General features: G+C 37.5%; 1 protein-coding gene across 2 annotated transcripts in view; it reads left to right on the top strand.

Moving 5' to 3' along the window:
• TEX11 (testis expressed 11) overlaps positions 1-23,877 on the top strand; it is a 317,684-nt gene that overhangs the window by 57,205 nt on the left and 236,602 nt on the right. For both annotated transcript variants that reach the window (XM_064574208.1, XM_045879303.3), the window contains exon 9: positions 21,587-21,672. In XM_064574208.1, the coding sequence (XP_064430278.1) occupies positions 21,587-21,672 (86 nt within the window). The remainder of the gene's footprint in view (positions 1-21,586; positions 21,673-23,877) is intronic.

Genomic DNA, 23,877 nt, shown 5'->3' with positions numbered 1-23,877 from the left:
TAGCAGTTAATCATATCACTGCCATTGTATTTTTCTATATTGGGTTGTGGGGGTGTGAGACAATTGATAGGATAAATAAATCCTACTTCCCAGTCTGGTTCTCATCAAAATTCCAGGGTTGATAATTTTTAATTTTTCTACTTTATCTCCCTTTTCTATTATTTCTTTCTTATTTCACCGCTTGTGTCTACTTCACTCTTTACTATCACAGAGGGAATTGATAGATATATTTGGATGTTAGGATGAATGTTCCTAAGGCTTCATGTATTATACCTAGTTGTGAGTTTGGTCTTATCTTTCCCCCAAATTCTGTGTTATAATGTAGAACTTAATTTAGTAAATATATATTAACAATTATATGCTAGGTACTCTTCTAGGCTTTATTTTTGTATTTATTTTATTTAAAAAAATTTTTTTTAAAGATTTTATTTATTTGAGAGAAAGAAAGAGAGAGAGGGTGCCTGGGTGGCTCAGTTGGTTAAGCGACTGCCTTCGGCTTGGGTCATGATCCTGGAGTCCCGGGATCGAGTCCCACATCGGGCTCCCTGCTCAGCAGGGGGTCTGCTTCTCCCTCTGACCCTCTTCTCTCTCATGCTCTCTGTCTCTCATTCTCTCTCTTTCTCAAATAAATAAATAAAATCTTAAAAAAAAAGAGAGAGAGAGAGCATGAACAGCGGGGAGGGGTAGAGCGAGAGTGAGAGGGAGAAGCAGACTCCCCGCTGAGCAGGGAGCCTGATATGGGACTCGATCCCAGGACCCTGAGCTGAAGGCAGACATTTAATTGACTAACCACCTGGGTACCCTCTCTTCTGGGCTTAAAATAAAATTTTTTTTTAATTTAAAAAAATTTTTTTTATTTTTTAAAGATTTTATTTATTCATTTGAGAGACAGACAGAAAGCAGGAGCAGAGGGGAGAGGGAGAAGCAGACTCCCCACTGAGCAGGGAGCCCGATGCGGGACTCGATCCCAGGACCCTGAGATCATGACCTGAGCCAAAGGCAGACGTCTAACCATCTGAGCCACCCAGGCACCCCTAGACAGTGTCTGGGGAGCATGTGACTCTTGATCTTGAGGTTGGGAGTTCAAGTCCCATGTTTGGTGTAGAGATTACTAAAAAAAACTCCATAAAATTTTTAAAAAGTTAAAAAAATTTTAAGGCAATTTCATATTTTTAAAAAACGTTACAAGAATAGTATGAAGAACTCCTTTCATCGTTTGCACAGAGACCTCATTCAAGTTTCCCAAAACTGTCCTCTATACAAAATGGAATCAATCTGGGATTGTACCTAGTCTCTTTCAGTCTGGGACGCTTCCTCACTCTTGCTTGACTTTCGTGACTTCGGCAGTTTTGAAGATTACTAACCAGTCATTTTGTAGAATGCAACTTAGTTTTTTTAATTAAAAAATTTTTTTTAGATATGATTGACATATTGTATAAGTTTGAAGTATACAGCATGTTGGTTTTATACATTTATATATTGCAATATTACTATAGTAGTGTTAGCGAACACCTTTATTATGTCACATAATCATTGTTTTTTTGTGTTGAGAACTATTAAGATCTAGTCGCTTAGTAATTTTGAAATTTATAATACAGTGTTGTTTACTGTAATTACTATGTTGTGCATTAGATCTCCAGAACTTATCTACTAGCTGCAAGTTGCTACCCTTAAGCAACATCTTCTAATTCCCCCACCCTTAATTTGAGTTTGTTCAGAGCTTCCTCATGTTTAGAAAAAATTATGACTCTGGGACCAGAAAATCACAGAAGTGATTCTGTATTCTCCTCATGGCTTCCTGTTGGGTGGCAGACAGGATTTGATTTAATCTGTTATTAATGGTGCTAATTTTGATCTCTTGATTAAAATGGTATCTTCCAGGTTTCTCTAGTATAAACGTATGTATTTTTTCCCTGTGTTATTCATAAGTATTTTGTGGGGTGATACTTTGAAACTATATGAAGTCCAATTTCTCATCCTACTTTCACCATCCATTGATATTTCTTGCCTAAATTAGTACTGTGATGGTTGACAATTGGCTATTTTTCTTTATTTATTTCTGTATTTATTTGAGAGAGAGTGAGAGAGAGCATGAGAGGGGAGAGGGTCAGAGCGAGAAGCAGACTCCCCGCTGAGCAGGGAGCCCGATGTGGGACTCGATACTGCGACTCCGGGATCACCACCTGAGCTGAAGGCAGTTGCTTAACCAGCTGAGCCACCCAGGCGCCCAGACAATTGGCTGTTTTTCTAATTCCATCTTTCTTTCTATATTCATTAATTGACATTCTATAAAAACATTTTTATTGGGCGCCTGGGTGGCTCAGTTGGTTGGGCAACTGCCTTCGGCTTAGGTCATGGTCCTAGAGTCCCAGGATCGAGTCCTGCATCGGGCTTCCTGGTCAGCAGGGAGTCTGCTTCTCCCTCTGACCCTCCCCCCTCTCATGCTCACTCTCTCTGTCTCATTCTCTCTCAGGTGGATGAATGAAATCTTAAAAAAAAATTATTAAAAAAATTTATTGTGGGAAAATATATATAACATAAAATTTGTCATTTTAACCATTTTTAAGCATATAATTCATTGGCATTAAGTACATTCACAATGTTGTATGACCATCACCACTATCAGTTTCCAAAATTTTTCATCACTCCAAATAGAAACTCTGTACCCATTACACAATAACTCCCTATTACCTTTTCTCCACAGTTCCTGGTATCCTCTAATCTACTTTCTATCTATGGACTTTCCTGTTCTAGATATTACATATAAGTGGAATCATATAATATTTATCCTTTTATGTCTGGCTTACTTCATTTAGCATTAATATTTTTAAGATCCACCCATGTCATAGCATGTATCAGAATTGTATTCCTTGCTATGATTGAATCGTATTTCATTGTATGTATGTACCACATTTTATTTATCCACTCATCAATTGATGGATACTTGGGTTGTTTCTACCTTTTGGCTATTGCAAATAATGCTTCTATGAACATTGATGCATAAATATGTTTGAATCCCTGTTTTTATTATTTTTTTGAACCCTTGTTTTTTTTAAAGATTTATTTATTTTAGAGAGTGTGAGCATAGAGAGGGGCAGAGGGAAAGGGAGAGAAGCAGACTCCTGCTGAGCGCTGAGCGCAACGTGGGGCTCGATCTCACGACCCTGAGATCATGACCTGAACCAAAATCAAGAGTCAAATGCTTAACCAACTGAGCCACCCAGGTGCCCCTTGAGCCCTTGTTTTTAATTCTCTTGGATAAATATCTAGTATTGGAATTGGAGGGTCATATGGTAATTCTGTGTTTAACTCTTTGAAGAATCACCAAACTGTTTTCCGTAGCAGCTGCACCATTTTACATTCCTGCCAGCAATGTATGAGGGTTCCAGTTTTTCCATATCCTCACCAACTCTTATTTTCCAGTTTTAAAAATTATTATAGCCATCCTAGTTGGTGTGCAGTGGTCTCTCATTATGCTTTTGATTTTCATTTCCTTTGAAAACCTTTTCATGTGCTTATTGGGCATTTGTATATCTTCTTTAGAGAAATGTCTATTAAATTCCTTTGCCTATCTTTATTTTTTTATTTTTTTAAAAATATTTATTTATTTGAGAGAGAGAGAATGAGAGAGCATGAGAGGAGAGAGGGTCAGAGGGAGAAGCAGACTCCCCGCTGAGCAGGGAGCTCCATGTGGGACTTGATCCAGGGACTCCGGGATCATGACCTGAGCTGAAGGTAGTCACTTAACCAACTGAGCCATCCAGGCGCCCTCTTTGCCTATTTTTAAATTGGGTTATCTTTTGGTTGTTGAGTTTTAAGAATTCTTTATATGGTCTGGATATTAAAGCCTTATATGATTTGCAAATATTTTTGCCCATTCTGAGGGTTGTATTTTCACAGTCTTTTTTTTTTTTTTTTAAGATTTATTTATTTATTTGAGAGAACGTACATGAGAGGGGGGAGGGTCAGAGGGAGAAGCAGGCTCCTCGCTGAGCGGGGAGCCCGATGCGGGACTCGATCCCGGGACTCCAGGATCATGACCTGAGCCGAAGGCAGTTCCTTAACCAACTGAGCCACCCAGGCGCCCTATTTTCACACTCTTGATAGTGTCCTTTGATGCACAAAAGGTTTTAATTTTGATTAAGTCCAGTTTATCTATTTTTTCTTTTGTTGCCTATGCTTTTGGTGTCATTTAAGAAACTTGCCAAATCCAAGGTCATGAAGGTTTTTGTGTTCCTTTGAGAGTTTTACAGTTTTAGCTCTTAAATTCAGGATTTTTTTTTTTTAAAGATTTTATTTATTTATTTGAGACAGAGAGAATCAGAGAGAGAGAGCACATGAGAGGGGGGAGGGTCAGAGGCAGAAGCAGGCTCCCTGCCAAGCAGGGAGCCCGATGTGGGACTCGATCCAGGGACTCCAGGATCATGACCTGAGCTGAAGGCAGTCGCTTAACCAACTGAGCCACCCAGGCGCCCTAAATTCAGGATTTTGATCCATTTTAATTTTTGTGTATTGTGTGAAGGGTCCAAGTTCACTATTTTGCTTGTGGATATCCATTTATTCTAATACCATTTGAAGAGATTATTCTTTCCCCATTGAATGGTCTTCGCACCCTTGTCAAAAACCAATTGACCATAGATTTCAGACTTTATTTCTGTGCTCTTAGTTTTGTTCTCTTGGTCTCTATGTCTATTCGTATGCCAGTACCACACTATTCTGATTATTGTTTTGTTCTGCTATACATTTGAAGTAGGGAAGTGTGAGACCTCCAACTCTGTTCTTTTATTTCAAGATTGTTTTGGGTCTTCTGGGTCCCTTGAGATTTAATATGAATTTTAGCATAGGTTTTCCCATTTCTTCAAAAATGGTGATTGGGATTTTGATAGGGATTACACTGAATCTATGGGTCTATTGGATAACATTGTCATCTTATGATACTAAGTTTTCCAATTGTAGGTGTGCTGACAATACTCCCATCTTTGGTTCTCCATCTTGTTCGTGTCCGTTCAATGAGTGCTCCTGGGGCTACATGTTTTGGGCCCCTTGGAGATTAATATACACACTTTAGAAATGCCCACCAAAGCTGGAATGTAGGGAGGCTTGTTTTAGCCTCTCATGAGTGTGTTAGAGATAGTATAGTCTTCCCCATCTTGATGCACACATAAAATCATGAGGTCTATTAAATGTTAGTTCTCAGGTGCACGCAAACCCTTTGAAGTGCATACATACCCTTTGATCTCACTACAGTGCCCTCCCTCGTGTCCCCTTGCTTAATAAAATCTGTAGACTAAGGTCTAGACTTTGTGGAAAATAGCTGCAGCTGCCCTTATCATCATCTGCCCAATCCTCCTTATCAGTTACCCTAAATAAAACTGTGTAAACCGTATGGAGTTGCCTACTTCATTTTTCAGTCTCAAAGTGGCTTCTCAGTTTGGAGGACACCTTCTAACACCAACCCATGAACATGGGATGTCTTTCCATTTATTTAAGTCTTCCTTAGTTTATTTCAGTAATGTTTTATAGTTTTCAGTGTACAGTTCTGTACCTCTTTGGTTAAATTTATTCCTAAATATTTTATTCTTTTTGATGATGATATAAATGGAATTATTTTCTTAATTTCCTTAATTGAGGGGCGCCTGGGTGGCTCAGTCGTTAAGCATCTGCCTTCGGCTCAGGTCATGATCCCAGGGTCCTGGGATGGAGCCCCGCGTTGGGCTCCCTGCTCAGCAGGAGGCCTGCTTCTCCCTCTCCCACTCCCCCTGCTTGTGTTCCCTCTCTTGCTGTTTCTCTCTCTCTGTCAAATAAATAAATAAAATCTTTAAAAAAATTCTTTAATTGATTGTTCATTTCTAGTGTATAGAAATACAACTGATTTTTGTGTGTTGATTTTGTAACCTTCAACTTTGCTGAATTCACTTAATACCCATAAAAAGGCTTTTTTATTTTTTTAAGATTCTTTAGTATGTTCTGTGTGTAAGATCATGTCATCTGTGAATAGAGATAGTTTTACTTCTTCATGTCTAATCGGGATGCCTTTTTTTTTTTTTTCTTTTTTAATTGCTCTAACTAGAACTTCCAATACTGTTTTGAATAGGAGTGATGAAAGCTGGCATCCTTGTCTTGTTCTTGATCTTAGAGGAAAAGCTATTGGTCTTTGACCATTGAGTATGATGTTAACTGTGGGTTTTTCATTACACAGCTTTTATCACGTTGAGGAGGCTCCTTTCTGTTCCTCGTTTGAGTGTTTTCATTGTGAGAGGTTGTGGAATTTGTGAAATACTTCTTTTAAATCAATTGAAATTTTCATGTGTTTTTCTATAATTTTTGATATATTGTTATTTTCTTTTTTGAGAGAAGACTGCATACATCGTGTACCTTTACTGCTTAATACTGCAGTGTATATTTCTTTTTTTTTTTTAAGTAAACTCTGTCCCCAACATGGGGCCATGTTACATAATCTACCAACTGAGCCAGCCAGGCGACCCCAGTATATATTGCTTAAGAATAGAATATTCTCTTCTTTATAAACACAGAACAATGATCAAATTCAATAAATGTAACATTCATAAGTACTTTAATCTATAACTCATATTCTAATTTTGTTAACTGTCCAAATAGTGTACTTTATAGCATTTGTTCTCCCCCGTCTCCAACCAGTCCAGGATCCAGTTCAGGATTATGCTTGCATTTGGTTGTTCCATCTCTTTTGTATCTTTTAATCTGCCTTCATCTTTCATGAAATTGGCATTTTCAAAACAGCTTTATTGAGATATGGTAAATCATATACATTTAAATTTTATAGTTTGATGAGTTTTGGCATATGTATACACACATGAAACCATCATCACAATCAAGATTATGAACCTTTCTATAACCCCCAAAAGTTTTCTTTTGTCTCCCGTTCCTCCTCCCACCTTTTTACCCAGGCAGCCACTGATTGGTTTTCTGTCTTTATAGTTTGCAGTCTTTTCTATTTTTATATAAATGGAATCATGATTTGTCTTCTTTTACTTAGTATAGTGATTTTGAGATTCATCCATGTGTTTGTGCATGTTAGTAGTTTTTGTTTATTTGTTTGGTGGTGAAACAAGAAGGGAATTTATTTCAGTGAGGCCAACACTGGGAAGAGAGCAGACTAGTATATGAAAGACTGTCTCCCTAGTAGTTTGTTTTTATTGAAGAGTAAAATTCCATTGTATGGATAGATCACAATTTGTTTATTACCCTGTAGATGAGATATTCAGATTATTTCTAGTTTTTAGCTATTTTTTTTTAATCTAATATAAACGGAACTGCTTTAAACATTCATGTATAAATTTTTTTGTGGATATGTGTTTTTATTTCTCCTGGGTGTTCTAGGAATGAAAAGGCTGCATCATATACTAGCTGTTTGTTAACATTTACCAAAATTTTATGTATGTATTTATATAAATTTCAGCTATACAGCCTTACACTTTGACATCTGTATATAGTACAAAGTGACTACCACAAGTCTAGTTATACCATCCATCACCATACAGTTGATCTCCTTTGTCTTTCTCCATCTGACTTATTTCACTTAGCATAATACAAGAGAATGGAGGAAGGAGAAAATAAAAACCAAAACAGGATTTCTGCCCTGTCTGAGTAACTGAAACCAGACCTAGAGATACTTTCTCAGTGTGCACCATGGTACTTATGCTTAGTTTCTGGCTGCATTCATTTAGGCCGTGGTGTACCAGGGGAAAAGAATGGTAAACTCACCAACATCTTGGTGTTACTTTGAATTCTGGTATTCTTCCCCAATCTGTCTTCTGTTTGCTTTTCAGAGACCTCAAATAGTTTCACGCAGTTGGTCCAGGTTTTATAGTTACATTAAGTGGGAGAGAAAGGGTGGCATGTACTTATTCTATCTTATCCAGAGCTAAACTCAGTTTATTTTGATGTTCACCTTTTCCCAGATTTTGCCATTAGAAGCCCCTATAAATTGACTTCTTTGCCTTTTTTGACATATTGCCATCACCTGTGAGTACTTCTTTCCTTTCTGTCCCTGTAAAATGTTCCAGGCTCATCCTGTACTCTTCACTTAAGCCATGGAATTAGCTATTTTATCTCAGTTGCTTTGGTTCCTTTTGATGGAAAATGTTATTTAGAAGCCAAGATCTGGACAGTACGTGTGCTTATTGCTTTTGGGGGTGTCACTGCTGTCATACTGTCTCAGTGAACAGAATGTGTGTGTGTGTATTTCTTCACACATTTGTATATATAGATACATAGATATTTATATATAACATATATATGTTATATATATATATCTGTATACATATATATGTACACACACATTTCCATCCATGTTTATATGTAGCATCTCAGTATAGCTATTTATTTTTTTTTAAAGATTTTTATTCATTTGAGACAGAGATACAGAGAGAGAGAGAGCATGAGCAGGGAGAGGGAGAAGCAGGCTCCCCGCCGAGCCAGGAGCCTGATGTGGGGCTCGATCCCAGGACCCCGAGATCATGACCTGAGCCAAAGGCAGACACTTAACCATCTGAGCCACCCAGGCGCCCCTTTCTATCTATCTATTTAATCTACTGAAAGCCATGATACATTCAATTTCAGTGTAATGCCAAAGTGTTCATCCTAATGTTCTCCCTTTCCATATTTCTTTCTTTCTTTTTTTTTTTTTAAAGATTTTATTTATTTATTTGAGAGAGAGAGAATGAGAGACAGAGAGCATGAGAGGGAGGAGGGTCAGAGGGAGAAGCAGACTCCCTGCCGAGCAGGGAGCCCGATGCGGGACTTGATCCCGGGACTCCAGGATCATGACCTAAGCCGAAGGCAGTCGCTTAACCAACTGAGCCACCCAGGTGCCCTCCCTTTCCATATTTCTAATTTTCTTCTCCAGTAATGAGAAACCTAGCTTTTATTATCTTTAATATATTTGCTTATTTAATTAGTATCCCCTGTATGTAACCAATTTCCCATCTCCTCTGCCACCCTCTCCACTCTGAGGATGCCCTCCTCTACCTGTTCATGCTCTAGCTCTTCCTTCTGGGCCTCCGTGCATGGATGCTCACTCCCCTTCACCTGCTCCAACACCCTATGCCTGGCCATTACTCCCCGTAGAGGCTTTCTTACCCTTCTTAGGCTCTGAGTCTCCATACTTGTCTGATGGGTGGATGAACAATACATTCTTGTACTAGCTGATTGCATGGAATCTTATCAGGGAAACCACTCAGTCCCAGAGTGTTTCTCCCTCTGGAAAATTATAGAACTATAAAAATAAATTCCGAAAATCCTGTAATTCGAGTGGCTATTGTTACAGAGAAGAGAAAGCACACAAAAACTGGGTACCAAGAATAGCTGACTTGACATCAGGATGTCCCTAGCCCTTGGAAGAGGATTTTATGAAGCTCTTAAAAAAAAAAAAACCTACTCTGAAGAAAGTTGAACTTAATTAGCTTCTTTTTTTTTTTAAGATTTTATTTATTTATTAGAGAGAGAGAAAGCACAAGCAGCGGGAGTGGCAGGCAGAGGGAGAAGCAGGCTCCTAGCCGAGCAAGGAGCCCGATGCGGGACTCGATCCTAGGACTCTGGGATCACGACCTGAGCCGAAGGCAGATGCTTAACCGACTGAGCCACTCAGGCATCCCGAAACTTAATTAGCTTCTATTTTAAAGTAAATGTATGTCACACAACAGTTCCAGGGGCTTGATGGAGATGTTGTGAAATCAAATAAAGAAATGGTTGGAAATAACTAGTTTAGTGTCCAACTTTTTTATAGGTGCATAGTGAAAAATCAATGGGAATAATTGGGACATAGTGGTATTTTGTTTAATTGAACTTTGTTTAGTGAGAGTTAGAAAATTCTTCCAATTTGAGCATTTATTTAAAAAAATTTTGCGGGCGCCTGGGTGGCTCAGTTGGTTAAGCGACTGCCTTCGGCTCAGGTCATGATCCTGGAGTCTCAGGATCGAGTCCTGCATCGGGCTTCCTGCTCAGCGGAGAGTCTGCTTCTCCTTCTGACCCTCCCCCCTCTCATGTGCGCTCTCTCTCTTTCTCATTCTCTCTCTCAAATAAATAAATAAAATCTTAAAAAAATTTTTTTGCATATATTTAGCTACCTTGGTAAGTAGAACATAGAGACTGTCTTTTTGATATTTGAGACTCTTGTAATTACTCAAAACAAGGTTTGTGATCTATGTGTACAGCATTGTAGGAAAGAGCTACTTAATGGGTGTAGCTAGTGGTGAGATATTTATTGCTCTGAAAATCAGTGTCCACAACTGTAAAACGAGTGTATGACAACATGGTCTCAAATGTTCCTTCAATATAAAAATTCCTAGTGCTTGATTTAGAGAAGCCCTGGGCAATAGCCCAGAGTGTGTGTGTATGTATATTTTTTATAGTTAAGCTTTCTTTTAGCAGATTGCTTACTTAATTCTTTTACCTGTTTCTCCTCAAAGTTTGAAACTTTAATTGGAATTTTATTTTCATTAGTTGATTCATGTGTTCAGCTTGTATCGTTTATTTCTATTTTTAGATTGCTCTAGAATTTATTTTTAGTATAGAATTTTTATTTCATTGTGAAACTTTTCATTTACACAAGGAAAATGGCCAGTTGGTCTCTAAAATCCTTTGCAATAATTAGTTCAAGATTCAGTTAGATTTCATTGCTGCTTTGTTAGGGGCGCAAAGTTTCTAAATGAAGTGTAGGCTGCCTAGACTTATTACCATGATTTTATTTTTTGTCTATTTAAACATGATTTTACATATTTAAGAATTTGTACATATCTCTCTGTAGTAAAAATCTAATCTCATGGCACACAAATGAATTATGCCTCTGGAAGTAAAATTCAGTTTTCTGCCTGTTATGGGTTAGTTAGGATATAATTGCTTTCTCTGACCCTTTCCACCCACTGCTTTGTGTATCTGGGAGAGCATAAATCTCTTAAGGGTATCAACTTTCATTCCAAACTCAAAATCATTTGAGCCTTAAAAATGACTCATTGGAATCTTTGTAATGGCATGTTCCACTAAATTTTAACTGAATTTTATACTTTTTAAATAAATAACTACAGCATATGGAAAGCCTGGCTGTAGTAAGGCTCTTTATATATCCATTAGAACACTAATCCTTTTAACAAACATCAGTATTTATTTTTAGTTCAGGCTGTTATTGTTATTTTTTTAAAGATTTATTTACTCATTTTAGAGAGAGGGAGAGAGAGACAGCACAGGGGAGAGGCAGAAAAGAGTCTGAAGCAGACTCTTTGCTTAGTGCATAGCCCCATGCTGCATGGGGCTCGATCCCACAACCCAGAGACCACGACCAGAGCTGAAACCAACAGTCAGACACTCAAACGACTGTGCCACCCAGGCACCTCAATCATGGTTATTTTTAAATGTGTATGGTTTACTTTTTATTCTGACTTTTTATATGTAACTTTTATTTTTTTATCACTGTATATATGATAATGGTTTAATGAGAAAAATAGTTCTACAGTTCTTGTTATAAAATCATCAGTCCCCCCCCAAAAATCAAATCAAATCATCAGTCCCTCCCACCCCATTTTTTAATCTTGCAGAACTGTTACTTTCAGTTATTTTAGTTGGTTCTTTTGGTATTTACCTTCCCATCTCTGAGTAGTGTTCTTTTACTACTACTACTTCTTGATTTTTTTTTTTTTACTATTTCTTGTTTTTTTTTGATTTAGGTATCATCTGTTGACTTCCCATTTTAGAACATGAATTTAAATCCTTTTTGGCCTCCCCTTCCCCCACCACTCATATGCCTATTTCCACTCTCACTCCATCATCTCTATATAGTTACGCCATAATTTTGATTAGATTAATATTCAGTGTTTACACTGCTATGTTTATGTAAATGCTATTTGTAGTTGAACCGTATAGGGTACTATGATTATTTTTTTCTTTCCTGCATAACATTTTGTTTTCCCTGGAGTTAATAGTTGTATTGGTTTTCCTGATCGGTTAGTATTATATGTACTTATTATGGTCTCTTCCCCAATATTGTTTCTCCCCTAATTATGTAGACTTTTCAATATGTTAAAATATTTTAGTTATTTTATCAGTTTCATTTGTTCAAGGAAATCTCTTCTATAGTTTCTGATCTGCTCTAATCTGGGCAGGTTGCTCTCTACGCATGTTACACAGTTGTTGTTTGAGATATTCTTCCTCCAGTGACTTGGGAATTCCCTTCAGCTCTCTCTTAGTTTGGATCCCTATTTCTTGATTTCTGTGTCTTTTTGTGGTTTTACTCTGTCATTTTTGTAGGGCATATCCTGCAGTATCTTCCTAAGAATAGTTGCTTGGGATATAGATTTATTTATTTATTAAAAAATTTATTTACAAGACCAGTGCTCTAACCCCTGAGCTATGGAGCCAACCACTAAAAATTTATTTATTTAAAGATTTATTTATTTATTGTAGAGAGACAGAACGAGAGCATGAGCAGGAGGGGCAGAGGGAGAGGGAGAGAGAATCCCAAGTAGACTCTGTGCTGAGTGCTGAGCCCGACGTGGGGCTCAATCTCAGGACCCTGAGATCATGACCTGAGCCAAAACCAAGAGTTGGATGCTTAACTGATTGCACCACCCAGACGCCCCTGGGATATAAAATTATTTAAAGACTTTGCATGTGTAAACATTTTATTCTACCATCACACTTAATTTATAGTTTGACTGGATGTGGAATTATGGGTTAGAAATCATTTTAAAGATTCCATTACATTGTCTTCTAGTTTCTGATGTTACTATTAAGAAACATGATGCGTTCTTTTTAGTTTTTTTCTCCAATATATTTATTTTTATTAAAGTAAGATTCCTATAACATAAAATTAACCATTTTAAAGTTTACAGTTCAGTGTCACTTAGTATATTCACAGTGCTGTGCAACCATCACCTCTGTCTAGTTCCAAAACATTGTCATCATCCTCAAAGGAAACCCCATACCATTAAGTAGTTGCTCCTTATTACCCCTTCTTCCCAGCCCCTTGGAAACCATTAATCTGTTTTCTTTTGCTATGGAGTTACCTATTACAATATTCCATGGCATGTGTAAACCACATTTTCTTTATCCATTCATCTCCTGATGGACATTTGGGTTATAGCCTCAGCTACTATGAATAATGACGCTATAAACGTTCATGCATGTGTGATTTTTTTAAACTTTAAAAAAAATTTTTATTGGGTGTTATTTTTTCTTATTTTATCTTTTTAAATTTAAATTCAATTAATTAACATATAATGTGTTGTTGGTTTCAGAGGTAGAGGTCAGTGATTCATCAGTCTTATATCACACCCAGTGCTCATTACATAATGTGCCCTCCTTAATGCCCATCACCCAGTTACCCTATCCCCTTCCCCTCCAGCAACCCTCAGTTTGTTTCCTATGATTAAGAGTCTCTTAAGGTTTGTCGATTTTTTAAACTTTTTAAAAAACTTTTTTTGTTGAAGTGAAATTCACATGGTATAAAATTAACCATTTTAAAGTGAACAAGTTCGTGTAGTACATTCAAAATATTATGCAGCCATTACTTCTATTTAGTTCCAAAACATTTTCATCACCCTGTAACCATTAAGCAGTCACTCCCTACTGCCCCCTCTCCCTGGATACTGGCAGCACCAGTCTACTTTTCTGTATCTGTGGACTTAATTTTTCTGGCTGAATGCATTCCACTATATTGATATACCACAATTTCTTTATCCATTCATTGGTTGATGGACCTTTGGGGTTGTTTCCACTTTTAGACTACTATAAATAGTGTTGTTCTAAACATTTGAGTACAAGTATTTAAACACCTGTTTTCAATTCTTTTTTGATATATATCTAGGACTGGAATTGCTGTCATATGGTAATTCTGTGTTCAACTTTTTAAAAAAAGATCTTTAAAATTTATTTTGAGAGAGAGAGAGAGACAGAAGCTCACAGGGGAGTGGGAGGGAGGGAGAGAGAGTCTTAAGAAGACTCCATGCTGAGCGTGGAGCCCAATGTGAGGCTTGATCTCATGACCCTGAGGTTACGACCTGAGCCAAAACCAAGAGTCAGATGCTTAATGGACTGTGCCATCTAGGCGCCCCTCTGTGTTCAACTTTTTTTAAAAAAAGATTTTATTTATTTATTTACCAGAGAGAGAGTGAGCACAAGCAGGGGGGACAGCAGGCAGAGGGAGAAGCAGGCTCCCCATTGAGCAAGGATCCCAGTGCAGGACTCGATCCCAGGACCCTGGGATCATTACCTGAGCCAAAAGCAGACGCTTAGTCGACTGAGCCGCCCAGGCATCCCTATGTTAAACTTTTTGATGAAGCGTCTGTTTTCCACATTGGCTGTACCATTTTACAGTCCCATCAGCAATGTACAAGAGTTCCAATTTTTTTACATCCATCCTCACTAATGCTTGTTAATTTCCAGTTTTTAAAAAGTTCTTAAGAAGTTTTTATTTAAATTCCAGTTGATTAACATATAGTGTAATATTGGCTTCAGGAATAGAACTTAGTGATTCATCATGTACATATAACACCCAGTGCTCATCATAATAAGTGCCCTCCTTAATACCCATCACCCATTTAGCCCCTCACCCACCCACTAGCAACCCTCAGTTTCTTCTCTATAGTTAAGAGTCTCTTATAGTTTGGCTTCCTCTCTTTTTGTTTTCCCTTCCCCTATGTTCATTTGTTTTGTTTCTTTTTTTAAAAGATTAATTAATTATTTTTATTAATTTAATATTTCAGAGAGAGAGAGGGAGAGAGTGCAGTGGGGAGGTGCAGAGGGAGAGGAAGAGAGTGAATCTCAAGCAGACTCCCCACTGATCACGGAGCCCACACGGGGCTCGATCCCAGGACCCTGAGATCATGACCTAAGCTGAAATAAAGAGTTGGACACTTAACCGACTGCACCACTCAGGCACCCCAAGTTTGGTTAAGTTCTTTATAGATTTTGGATACTAATCCTTTATCAGATAGGTCATTTGCAAATACCTTCTCTCTTTCTGTAGGTTGTTTTTTAGTTTTGTTGATTGTTTCCTTTGCTTTGCTGTGCAGAAGCTTTTTATCTTGACAAAGTCTCAATAGTTCATTTTGGCTTTCATTTTTCTTGCCTCTGGAGATGTGTCTAGTAAGAAGTTGCTATGGCCGATATAAAAGAGGTTGCTGCCTGTGTTCTCCTCTAGGATTTTGAAGGTTTCCTGTCTCACGTTTAGGTCTTTCATCCATTTTGAATTTATTTTTGTGTATGGTGTAAGAAAGTGGTCCGGTTTCACTCTTCTACATGTTACTCTCCAGTTTTCGCAGCACCATTTGTTGAACAGACTGTCTTTTTTCCATTGGAGATAATTCTTTCCTGCTTTGCTGAGGATTAGTTGACCATATAGTTGGGCTCCATTTCTGGGTTTTCCGTTCTGTTCCATTGATCTGTGTGTCTGTTTTTGTGCCAGTACCATGCTGTCTTGGTGATCACAGCTTTGTAATATAGCTTGATGTCTGGAATTTTGATGCCTCCAGCTTTGCTTTTCTTTTTCAGGATTGCTTTGGCTATTCAGGGTTTTTTGTTGTTCCATACAACTTTTAGGATTATTTGTTCTAGCTCTGTGAAAAATGCTGGTGGTATTTTGATAGGGATTGCATTAAATGTGTAGATTACTTTAGGTAATATAAACATTGTTAATGTTTGTTCTTCTAATCCATGAGCATGGAATTTTTCCCATTTCCTTGTGTCCTCTTCAATTTCTGAAAGCAGGTTCTTGAACAGGTAATTGCCACACCCATGTGTATTGCAGCATTATTCAAAATAGTTAAGAGGTGGAACTCAAATGTCCATCAACAGATGAATGGATTTTTTAATATTATTCAGCCTTAAAAAGAAAACATTTTGGGGGCACCTGGGTGGCTTAGTTAAGTGCTGCCTTTGGATCGGATCATGATCCCGAGGTCCTGGGATCAAGCCCCGCGTCGGGCTTCTTGCTTGGTGGGGAGCCTGCTTCTCACTCTCCTCACCACTCATGCTCTGTGTTGCTGTCTCTCTCTCTCTCTCTCTCTCTCTCTCTCTCTCAAACAAATAAAATCTTTATTTAAAAAAAGAAAAGAGGGGCGCCTGGGTGGCTCAGTCGTTAAGCGTCTGCCTTTAGCTCAGGTCATGATCCCAGAGTCCTGGGATGGAGCCCTACGTCGGGTTCCCTGCTCTGCTGGAAGCCTGCTTCTCCCTCTCCTCCTCCCCCTGCTTGTGTTCCCTCTTTCACTGTGTCTCTCTCTGTCAAATAAATAAATAAAATCTTTAAAAAAAAAAGAAAAGAAAACATTTTGTTAAATGCTATAGCAAGGATGATCCTTGAGGATGACACTATGCTAAGAGAAATAAGCCAGTCATAAGAATCCAAATACTGTATGATTCCACTTATATGAGGTATCTAAAGTAGTCAAACTTATAGAAACAGAAAGTAGCATGGTGCTTGACAGAGGTTGGGGGAAGGGTTGGAAATGGGGAATTGCTTAGTGGGTATAGTTTCAATTTTGCAAGATGAAAAAGTCTATAAATCTTCTGCACAACTATATGAATATAGTTAACACTATTAAATTGTACATTTAAAATGGTTAGATGGTAGGGGCGCCTGGGTGGCTCAGTCGTTGAGCGTCTGCCTTTGGCTCAGGTCATGATCCCAGGGTCCTGGGATCGAGCCCCGCATCGGGCTCCTTGCTTGGCGGGAAGCCTGCGTCTCCCTCTCCCACTCCCCCTGCTTGTGTTCCCTCTCTCGCTGTGTCTCTCTCTGTCAAATAAATAAATAGAATCTTAAAAAAGAAAATAAAATGGTTAAGATGGTAAATTTTGATATGTGCTTTTTACAGAAGTTTTATTGGGGTTTCAAGAGAGCAGAGGTAATCGTGTGTACTCAATCTGATGTCTTTAATAGGATCTTGATGCTCTCTTTTTTTTTGGTTTGTTTTCTTTTGTTTTTTTCTGTGTTTTGCTTATCTGTTTTACTTTTTTCCACCTTTCTTTGGTTTAGGTGAATCCTGTGGGATTTTTAGAATTACATTTTGATTTGTCTATATTTTAGAGTGCTGTTCTTATAAGGCCACCAGTCCTTTTAGGGTTCACCCCAATCCAGTTTTACCTTCTCTTGATTACATTGCAAAGACCCTGTTTCCAAGTAAGGTAACATTCACTGGTTCCAGGTAAACATGAATTTTGGGAGGACATTATTAAACCTAGTATAGTCTTCTTTTTTAAAGATTTATTTATTTATATATTTGAGGGAGAGACAGAGAGAGAACACACAAGCTTGGGGTAGGGGCAGAGGGAGAGAATCTCAAGCAGACTCACCACTGAGCCTGGAGCCTGACACAGGGCTTCATCTCTTGACCCTGCGATCATGACCTGTGCTGAAACCAAGAGTCGGACACTTGACTGACTGAATCACCCAGGTACCCCTAGTCTTTTTTTTTTTTTTATGGTTTTGTTTTTAAGTAATCTCTGCACCCAGTGTGGGGCTCAAACTCACAACTCCGAGATCAAGAGTCACATGCTCCACTGACTGAGCCAGCCAGGCACCCCTAAACCTAGTATAGTCTTGATAGGACAGGTCCTACTTTGTTCTTCTTCACCGTTGTCTTAGATTTTCTGGGACTTTGCCCTTCCATATTCATTTTAGAGATAGTTTGGTGAAAAGCTATTGGGGGGCGCCTGGGTGGCTCAGTCGTTAAGCATTGCCTTTGGCTCAGGTCATGATCCCGGGGTCCTGGGATCGAGCCCCGCATCAGGCCCCCTGCTCAGCGGGAAGTCTGCTTCTCCCTCTGCCTCTGCCTGCCTGCCGCTCCCCCTGCTTGTGCTCTCTCTCACTATCTCTCTCTGTGTGTCAAATAAATAAATAAATAAATCTTAAAAAAAAAGATTCTCTAAAAAGTATTGCAATGTTGATTGAAATAGCATTGGACTTCTAGATTAATTTGGAGGGCATCATTATCTACATAATACTGAGTCTTCCTATCCATGAATGTGATAAATCCTAATTTATATAATTTTCTTTAATGTGTTTCAACATAGTTTTGTAATTTTCTGTATAAAAACATTTCATATTCAATCGCTATCATAAGCGATATCTTAAAGATCATGTTTTTAAATTGTCACTAATGTATAAGAATGCATGGCTTAAAATGTTTAATATCCAGCAACTTCTCTGAACTCTTACTAATTTAAAAAAATTGTTCTGTAAAGTCTCTTGGATTGTTTGAATTTTTATGTTTTTACCATTTCTCTCTTTTGGCTCTGGTTCTTTTGCTATCTATTTCACATTGTAAATTACTAAAAGACAGAAACCTTTCTTCAATATGCTTTGGAGAGTAAATGGACAGTGAGTAGTATATTGAAATATATGAAAGGAGATTCTTAGGTGGTGTTTAGGAAAAGAAAACTTTTGATATCTTGCACAGTGTTAGTGCTGATAAAGGGAAAAACACATGTAGAGAGAATGGAAAAGGGCTGAATTAAAAGATCTAGGATATATAACAGAAGAGTAATTATGCCTTTGTCAGGATGCGGCTACTAGTAAACAACATTTAAGTCCAGAGTTAAGAGTTTATATTTTATGTGGAAGGTGGTTGATAGAACTATATTGTTAGGACACTCATGATTTTTATTTTAAAGGTCAATGCAATTATTTAGTGTGTTTTTTTATTATTAATTTTATTATGTTATGTTAGTCACCATACATCATTAGTTTTTGATGTAGTGTTCCATGGTTCATTGTTTGTGTATAACACCCAGTGCTCCATTCAATACGTGCCCTCCTTAATACCCATCACCTGGCTAACCCATTCTCCCACCTCCCATTTAGTGTGTTTTTGATGGGCTTAAGGTTTAGGTAGCGGCCCTGAAAATCTAGAGCAGGAAATCTTATAATGAGAGGAAATGATCGGATAAAGACTAGAGAAGAGCTAACATAATGTTATTTACTTAAAAGGAATTAATGAATTAAATAAACCAACTCTCTTTTTTTCTGAGACATCCTTTCTGTATGCCAAAACTGGATTAGAAATTACTGTAAGGTGTTAACATGAAGGCAGAAGGTAATGCTGTTCAGAGACAGAGAAATAAAGTGTTTGGAAAATTGTGTCTTAGGGCACCAGGAGAAATAACTAATGACCTATAGTTGATTATTATTGAGATATCCGAGGTTTAAAGAAAGCTGAGTCAGGGAGGGATTGGAACGTAAATGTCTTAAAGCCATTAAGGAAGAAAGCCAGGCAATTATCATTCAATTCTTGCTACATTGTTAAAATTGAACAAAATGTAAAAATATATGATCTATAAATGTGTAAAAGACAACAAAAGCAGAAAGAAAAATAGTTCAGAACTTGGGACTGGAAAAATAATTCAAGGTTTGTTTTTTCTGAGTTTTAAAATCCTAATATACAAAGTAATTTGCAGGAGAGATGACCTTATCTAGTTAATTAAAAATACAAGGCCTCCGATTGAACGTGAAAGTTAGTGATGAAACTCATTTTTAGCAGCAATATCTGAGTTTTAAAAATCATCCATATAATCTCATGTTGGCATTGTAAAGTGAGTATTCAGTTGGAGCTGTCTTTCTGGGCTGGTAGATTTAGCAGTGGATGGAGGTTCTAGAGATTCCATAGGTTCTGGAGCTTCCATAAGTCCCTTTCTGTATGACCAGTATAACAACAGACTTACAGATCTGCCTTCTTTGTATTGTTTTTTGCCATTGTGTATTGCTTGCAAAATGAGAGGTTAGCACCCCATGGAAGGCTGGGAAGATATTTTTATTTTTTATTTTTTGTTTTTGTTAAGATTTTATTTATTTGAGATCAAGCGAGAGAGAGATGGGAAGATAGCACAAGGTGGGGGGGGGGGGGGGCAGAGGGAGAGGGAGAAGCAGGCTCTCCACTGAGCAGGGAGCCCGACTCAATCCCAGTAGCCCAGGGTCATGACCTGAGCTGAAGGCAGAAGTTTAACCAACTGAACCACCCAGGTGCCCTGGGAAGATATTTTTAAAGAGATATTTTTATGAATCTTAGTACTTTATACCCTGTAGAAATGTGTCATGAGGGCAGGGATTTTTCTCTGTTTTGTTCACTGAGGTATGTGTAACGACTAAAATAGTGCCTGATAGATAGGAGATGCTTAGTAAATATTTATTATTGAATGTATAAATGATTGTGTGCATGGAACAGTACTGGTAGTTAAAAGATTTTTTTTTGTCATTACATTGAAAATACGCTGTGGTTCTCTTAAAAGATACTTTAGTATTTTATAGCTTTGTTGTTGGAAGTTTGTTATTATTTTGCATTCTTTTTTCCCTCTAGGAAGTAGCATTTAATGTAAGTACACTTGAAGATTTTGTGAGGGCAAAGACAAATCCTGGGGAAACTGAATAAAGACTTAATACACTTAGATGTTAGTCGAAAGTTTTATTTTCCATTTTCTTCTGTGCAAGTTAGTTACAGGCCTCTCTGCAGTGAGTGGATGTGAGCTGCATTATTACAGTATAGCTGTATAATTGGTGTGGCCCTGTGTGAACCTATGGGATCTGGGGCATGTAATGAGTTAAGCTTTTTCTGCTGAAATGTCAAGAATGCATTTAAATACTTCTGGATTCTTGCCAGACCCACATTACCAAGACTATTCTTTATTTTAGATTCAAATATACAGTAGGTCTGAAGTGCTCAGGCATGCATATTGAATTTCTTTCTGAATGTACTGTAATTCAAAAGGAAACTTTTTTTTGAAGGAAGACAGGTCTTTACACATTACTTATAAATAACTTGCCTCAGATCTTGGATTCTTAATTGAAGATCTGCTTCTGTAGTCTTACTCAGGTAAAACTTATAAAGGACTCTATTATATGGGTATAATCAGATTCTGGATAGATGGTGTCTGTAAATACTGAAGGGATATTTGGATAAGTTATTAGAATTTTAAAATTTGTCTCTTAAGCCATTTCCCAGTATTTTGACAGGTGACAATTATGTAAGATATGGCATTGATGCAGGGACTGAGATGCTGATAATCCATAAAAAGTATTTTCCTATGGCACCATTCACATACTTGTTCCTACTTTTATCTCAGTGGTAATTTATGTAAAGAAAATTTTTGTTGTTAAAGAGGGTTCATTAAACTATCCTAAATATGTCCTATGACTAGACAGTGTATTGGACACTTTTTAGAACTTTAGAATTTTTAAAAGTTGTCTTGATTTTGAAAAAAAAAATCCCCTTTTATGGTGATGTTTTTCTTTGACTATACTCACTGATCTAATGCCTCTTACTGGATCTCGCAACCTACAGAGGAGGTTGTCCTTTTGCTGGGCAATGGTTAGGTTTCCCATTTCCTGTTACAAAGTACCTTTCAAGTTCTAACAGTAATGTATTACTTTTCCATATTTAACTATTATCCCAAACTGAATATTTTGTAGCTCCTCTTTAGATAATTTGGGAGGTTTTAATAAGGAATAGTGGGTTATTTTGATGTACAGAATACTTTATGTCTTTAAGACTCTTGAACTGTTATCGATTTTTTAATGTTAAAAAAAATCATGACTCTGACCTTTTTTTTTTTTTTTTTAATATTGCAGACTAGATATCTTCACATTCTCTGTTACAACTTCGGAGTAGAAACCCACAAGCAGAATAAATATGAAGAAAGTTCTTTCTGGCTTAGGTAATACAAACAAAATTAGTGAATGTGAATTTAGGGATATCATCATACAGTTAAGTAAATACTTACTATGTGGTACTTTGTCAGTTTAAACATTCTCTGACTTCAAATGCCAATATGCTAAATTTATTTATTCCTTTAATATGTGTTGTTTATTCTTACATGTTGTCTAGGAAAATGTATTCTATTCTTTTTTTTTTTTAAAGATTTTATTTATTTATTTGACAGAGAGAGACAGCGAGAGAGGGAACACAAGCAGGGGGAGTGGGAGAGGGAGAAGCAGGCTTCCCACTGAGCAGGGAGCCCGATGTGGGGCTCGATCCCAGGACCCTGGGATGACCTGAGCCGAAGGCAGACGCTTAACGACTGAGCCACCCAGGCGCCCCATGTATTCTATTCTTAATAAAACACAAGACTATGTTCTTCTTTCATTCCTCCTTCATATCTCCATCAAGAATATGAATTTTTTGGGACGCCTGGGTGGCTCAGTTGGTTAAGCGTCTTGCCTTCAGCTCAGGTCATCATCCCAGGGTCCTGGGATTGAGTCCCTCATCTGGCTCCCTGCTCAGCGGGGAGCCTGCTTCTCCCTTTGCCTGCTGTTCTCCTTGCTTGTGCACGCTTGCTCTCTCTCTGAAAAATAAATAAAATAAAATCTTAAAAAAAAAAGAATATGAATTTTTCTTTTACTTTGTTACATATTGCTCTCTGCCAACCCCAGAGTATACGGGTGGATGGGTGAAGAGTAGGATCAGGATCAGCTAAAATTGTTATTATTAAATGACTCTGCTATTTTAATATCAATAAGTGTATATTTAGCACTTACTGTATGATCAGTATTATACTAATATTTGTACTATTGTGTTGAATCTGAAAGTATCAAGGGAATAATGTAAAAATGTAGCAACTATATGCAAGAACCCTGTCTTTCACTGAACACTTAGGCACAGCACAGGTTCTGACACATAGTAGATATTCAATAATTGCTAGTTAAATGAATTTATGTGAAAAATGTATTTTTCTGGAGATGTCACATAAGGTACTTTGAACATCAGGGGATTATGGAATAAAATATATCAAATCAATTCACTAAATGTTTCTCCATTGTGAGTATAGGGTTAGTTCTGGTTATTTGGAGATACTCTCAGGGTTAGTTTAACTGTTGTGAAAATTACATTTGCCATTAATGAAATAAATGCAAATATGGTCTTTGAGATTATAGTAATCACAGGTTTATATATCCCTAACAAAATATTTATGCAAATAACTTTTTTATGTAAAAGCCTTTTTTTTTTTAAAGATTTTAAAAAATTTATTTGCCAGAGAGAGAGCATAAGCAGGGGAAGCGGCACAGGGAGAGGCGGGCTCCCTGCTGAACAAGGGGCCTGATGTGGGGCTCAATCCCAGGACCCTGGGATCATGACCTGAGCTGAAGGGAGATGTTTAATAGACTGAGCCACCCAGGCGTCCCTGTAAAAGACTTTTTAGAGCCTAAAGATTGATCAAACTCTATGAAGAACTATGCCTAGCAGAACAGGCTTATAAAGTTATGAGTTATACTTGACTCAATTTAGAATGTTTCACACAAGTGGAATATACCTGAAGTTATTATAAAATTGCATTTTAATAAATTGAATTATTTCATATATAATCAAAGGAGCTGAGTAGTTTAGCACAGGTTTTACAACAGGTTTCGTTTAAATGAATCTTTTTGTAAAGTGAATGATAAGTGAGTTTTGTTACAGGATTTGGCAGTATTGGGGGGTACAAAGTTTGTGGCATCAACCTATCAAAAAACTAGTATGCCAAGAAGACAGGGATGAGGAGGACAAAAGAAATTAAAAAAAAAATACCCCCCCCCCCCAAAACATGCTGGTGCCATGGGTGGCTTCTGGAAGCTTAAAACTGTGGAGGTAAGCTTGAAGTTTATGCCAAGAATGAGGTGGAATGTTTTCTAGGAAATGGTCATAAGAATAGGCTGAGGCTTAAAGTGGCATATGTAGGCCATTTTCACATATGCCATGGGTTGTTGATGTCTTATCTGTCGTTACCATTTTTAGAACACCTTACAGAAGAAAAATTTGATGGTGACAGGATGATTGACATACATATCATCAGCTGGCTATATCAGATTTTTACTGTATGTTTAGTGGCTATATTTTTAGGAATATCATTTGATCCACAGTCAGATTTTCATCAAAATCTATATTG

This window comes from Mirounga angustirostris, unplaced genomic scaffold (genome assembly GCF_029215605.1).
Source record: "Mirounga angustirostris isolate CCGP_5_RB_7025 unplaced genomic scaffold, mMirAng1.0.hap1 SCAF_11, whole genome shotgun sequence".
Lineage (NCBI taxonomy): Eukaryota > Metazoa > Chordata > Mammalia > Carnivora > Phocidae > Mirounga > Mirounga angustirostris.
The sequence above is the reverse complement of the archived record's forward strand: the minus strand, read 5'-3'. Positions and strand labels throughout refer to the sequence as shown.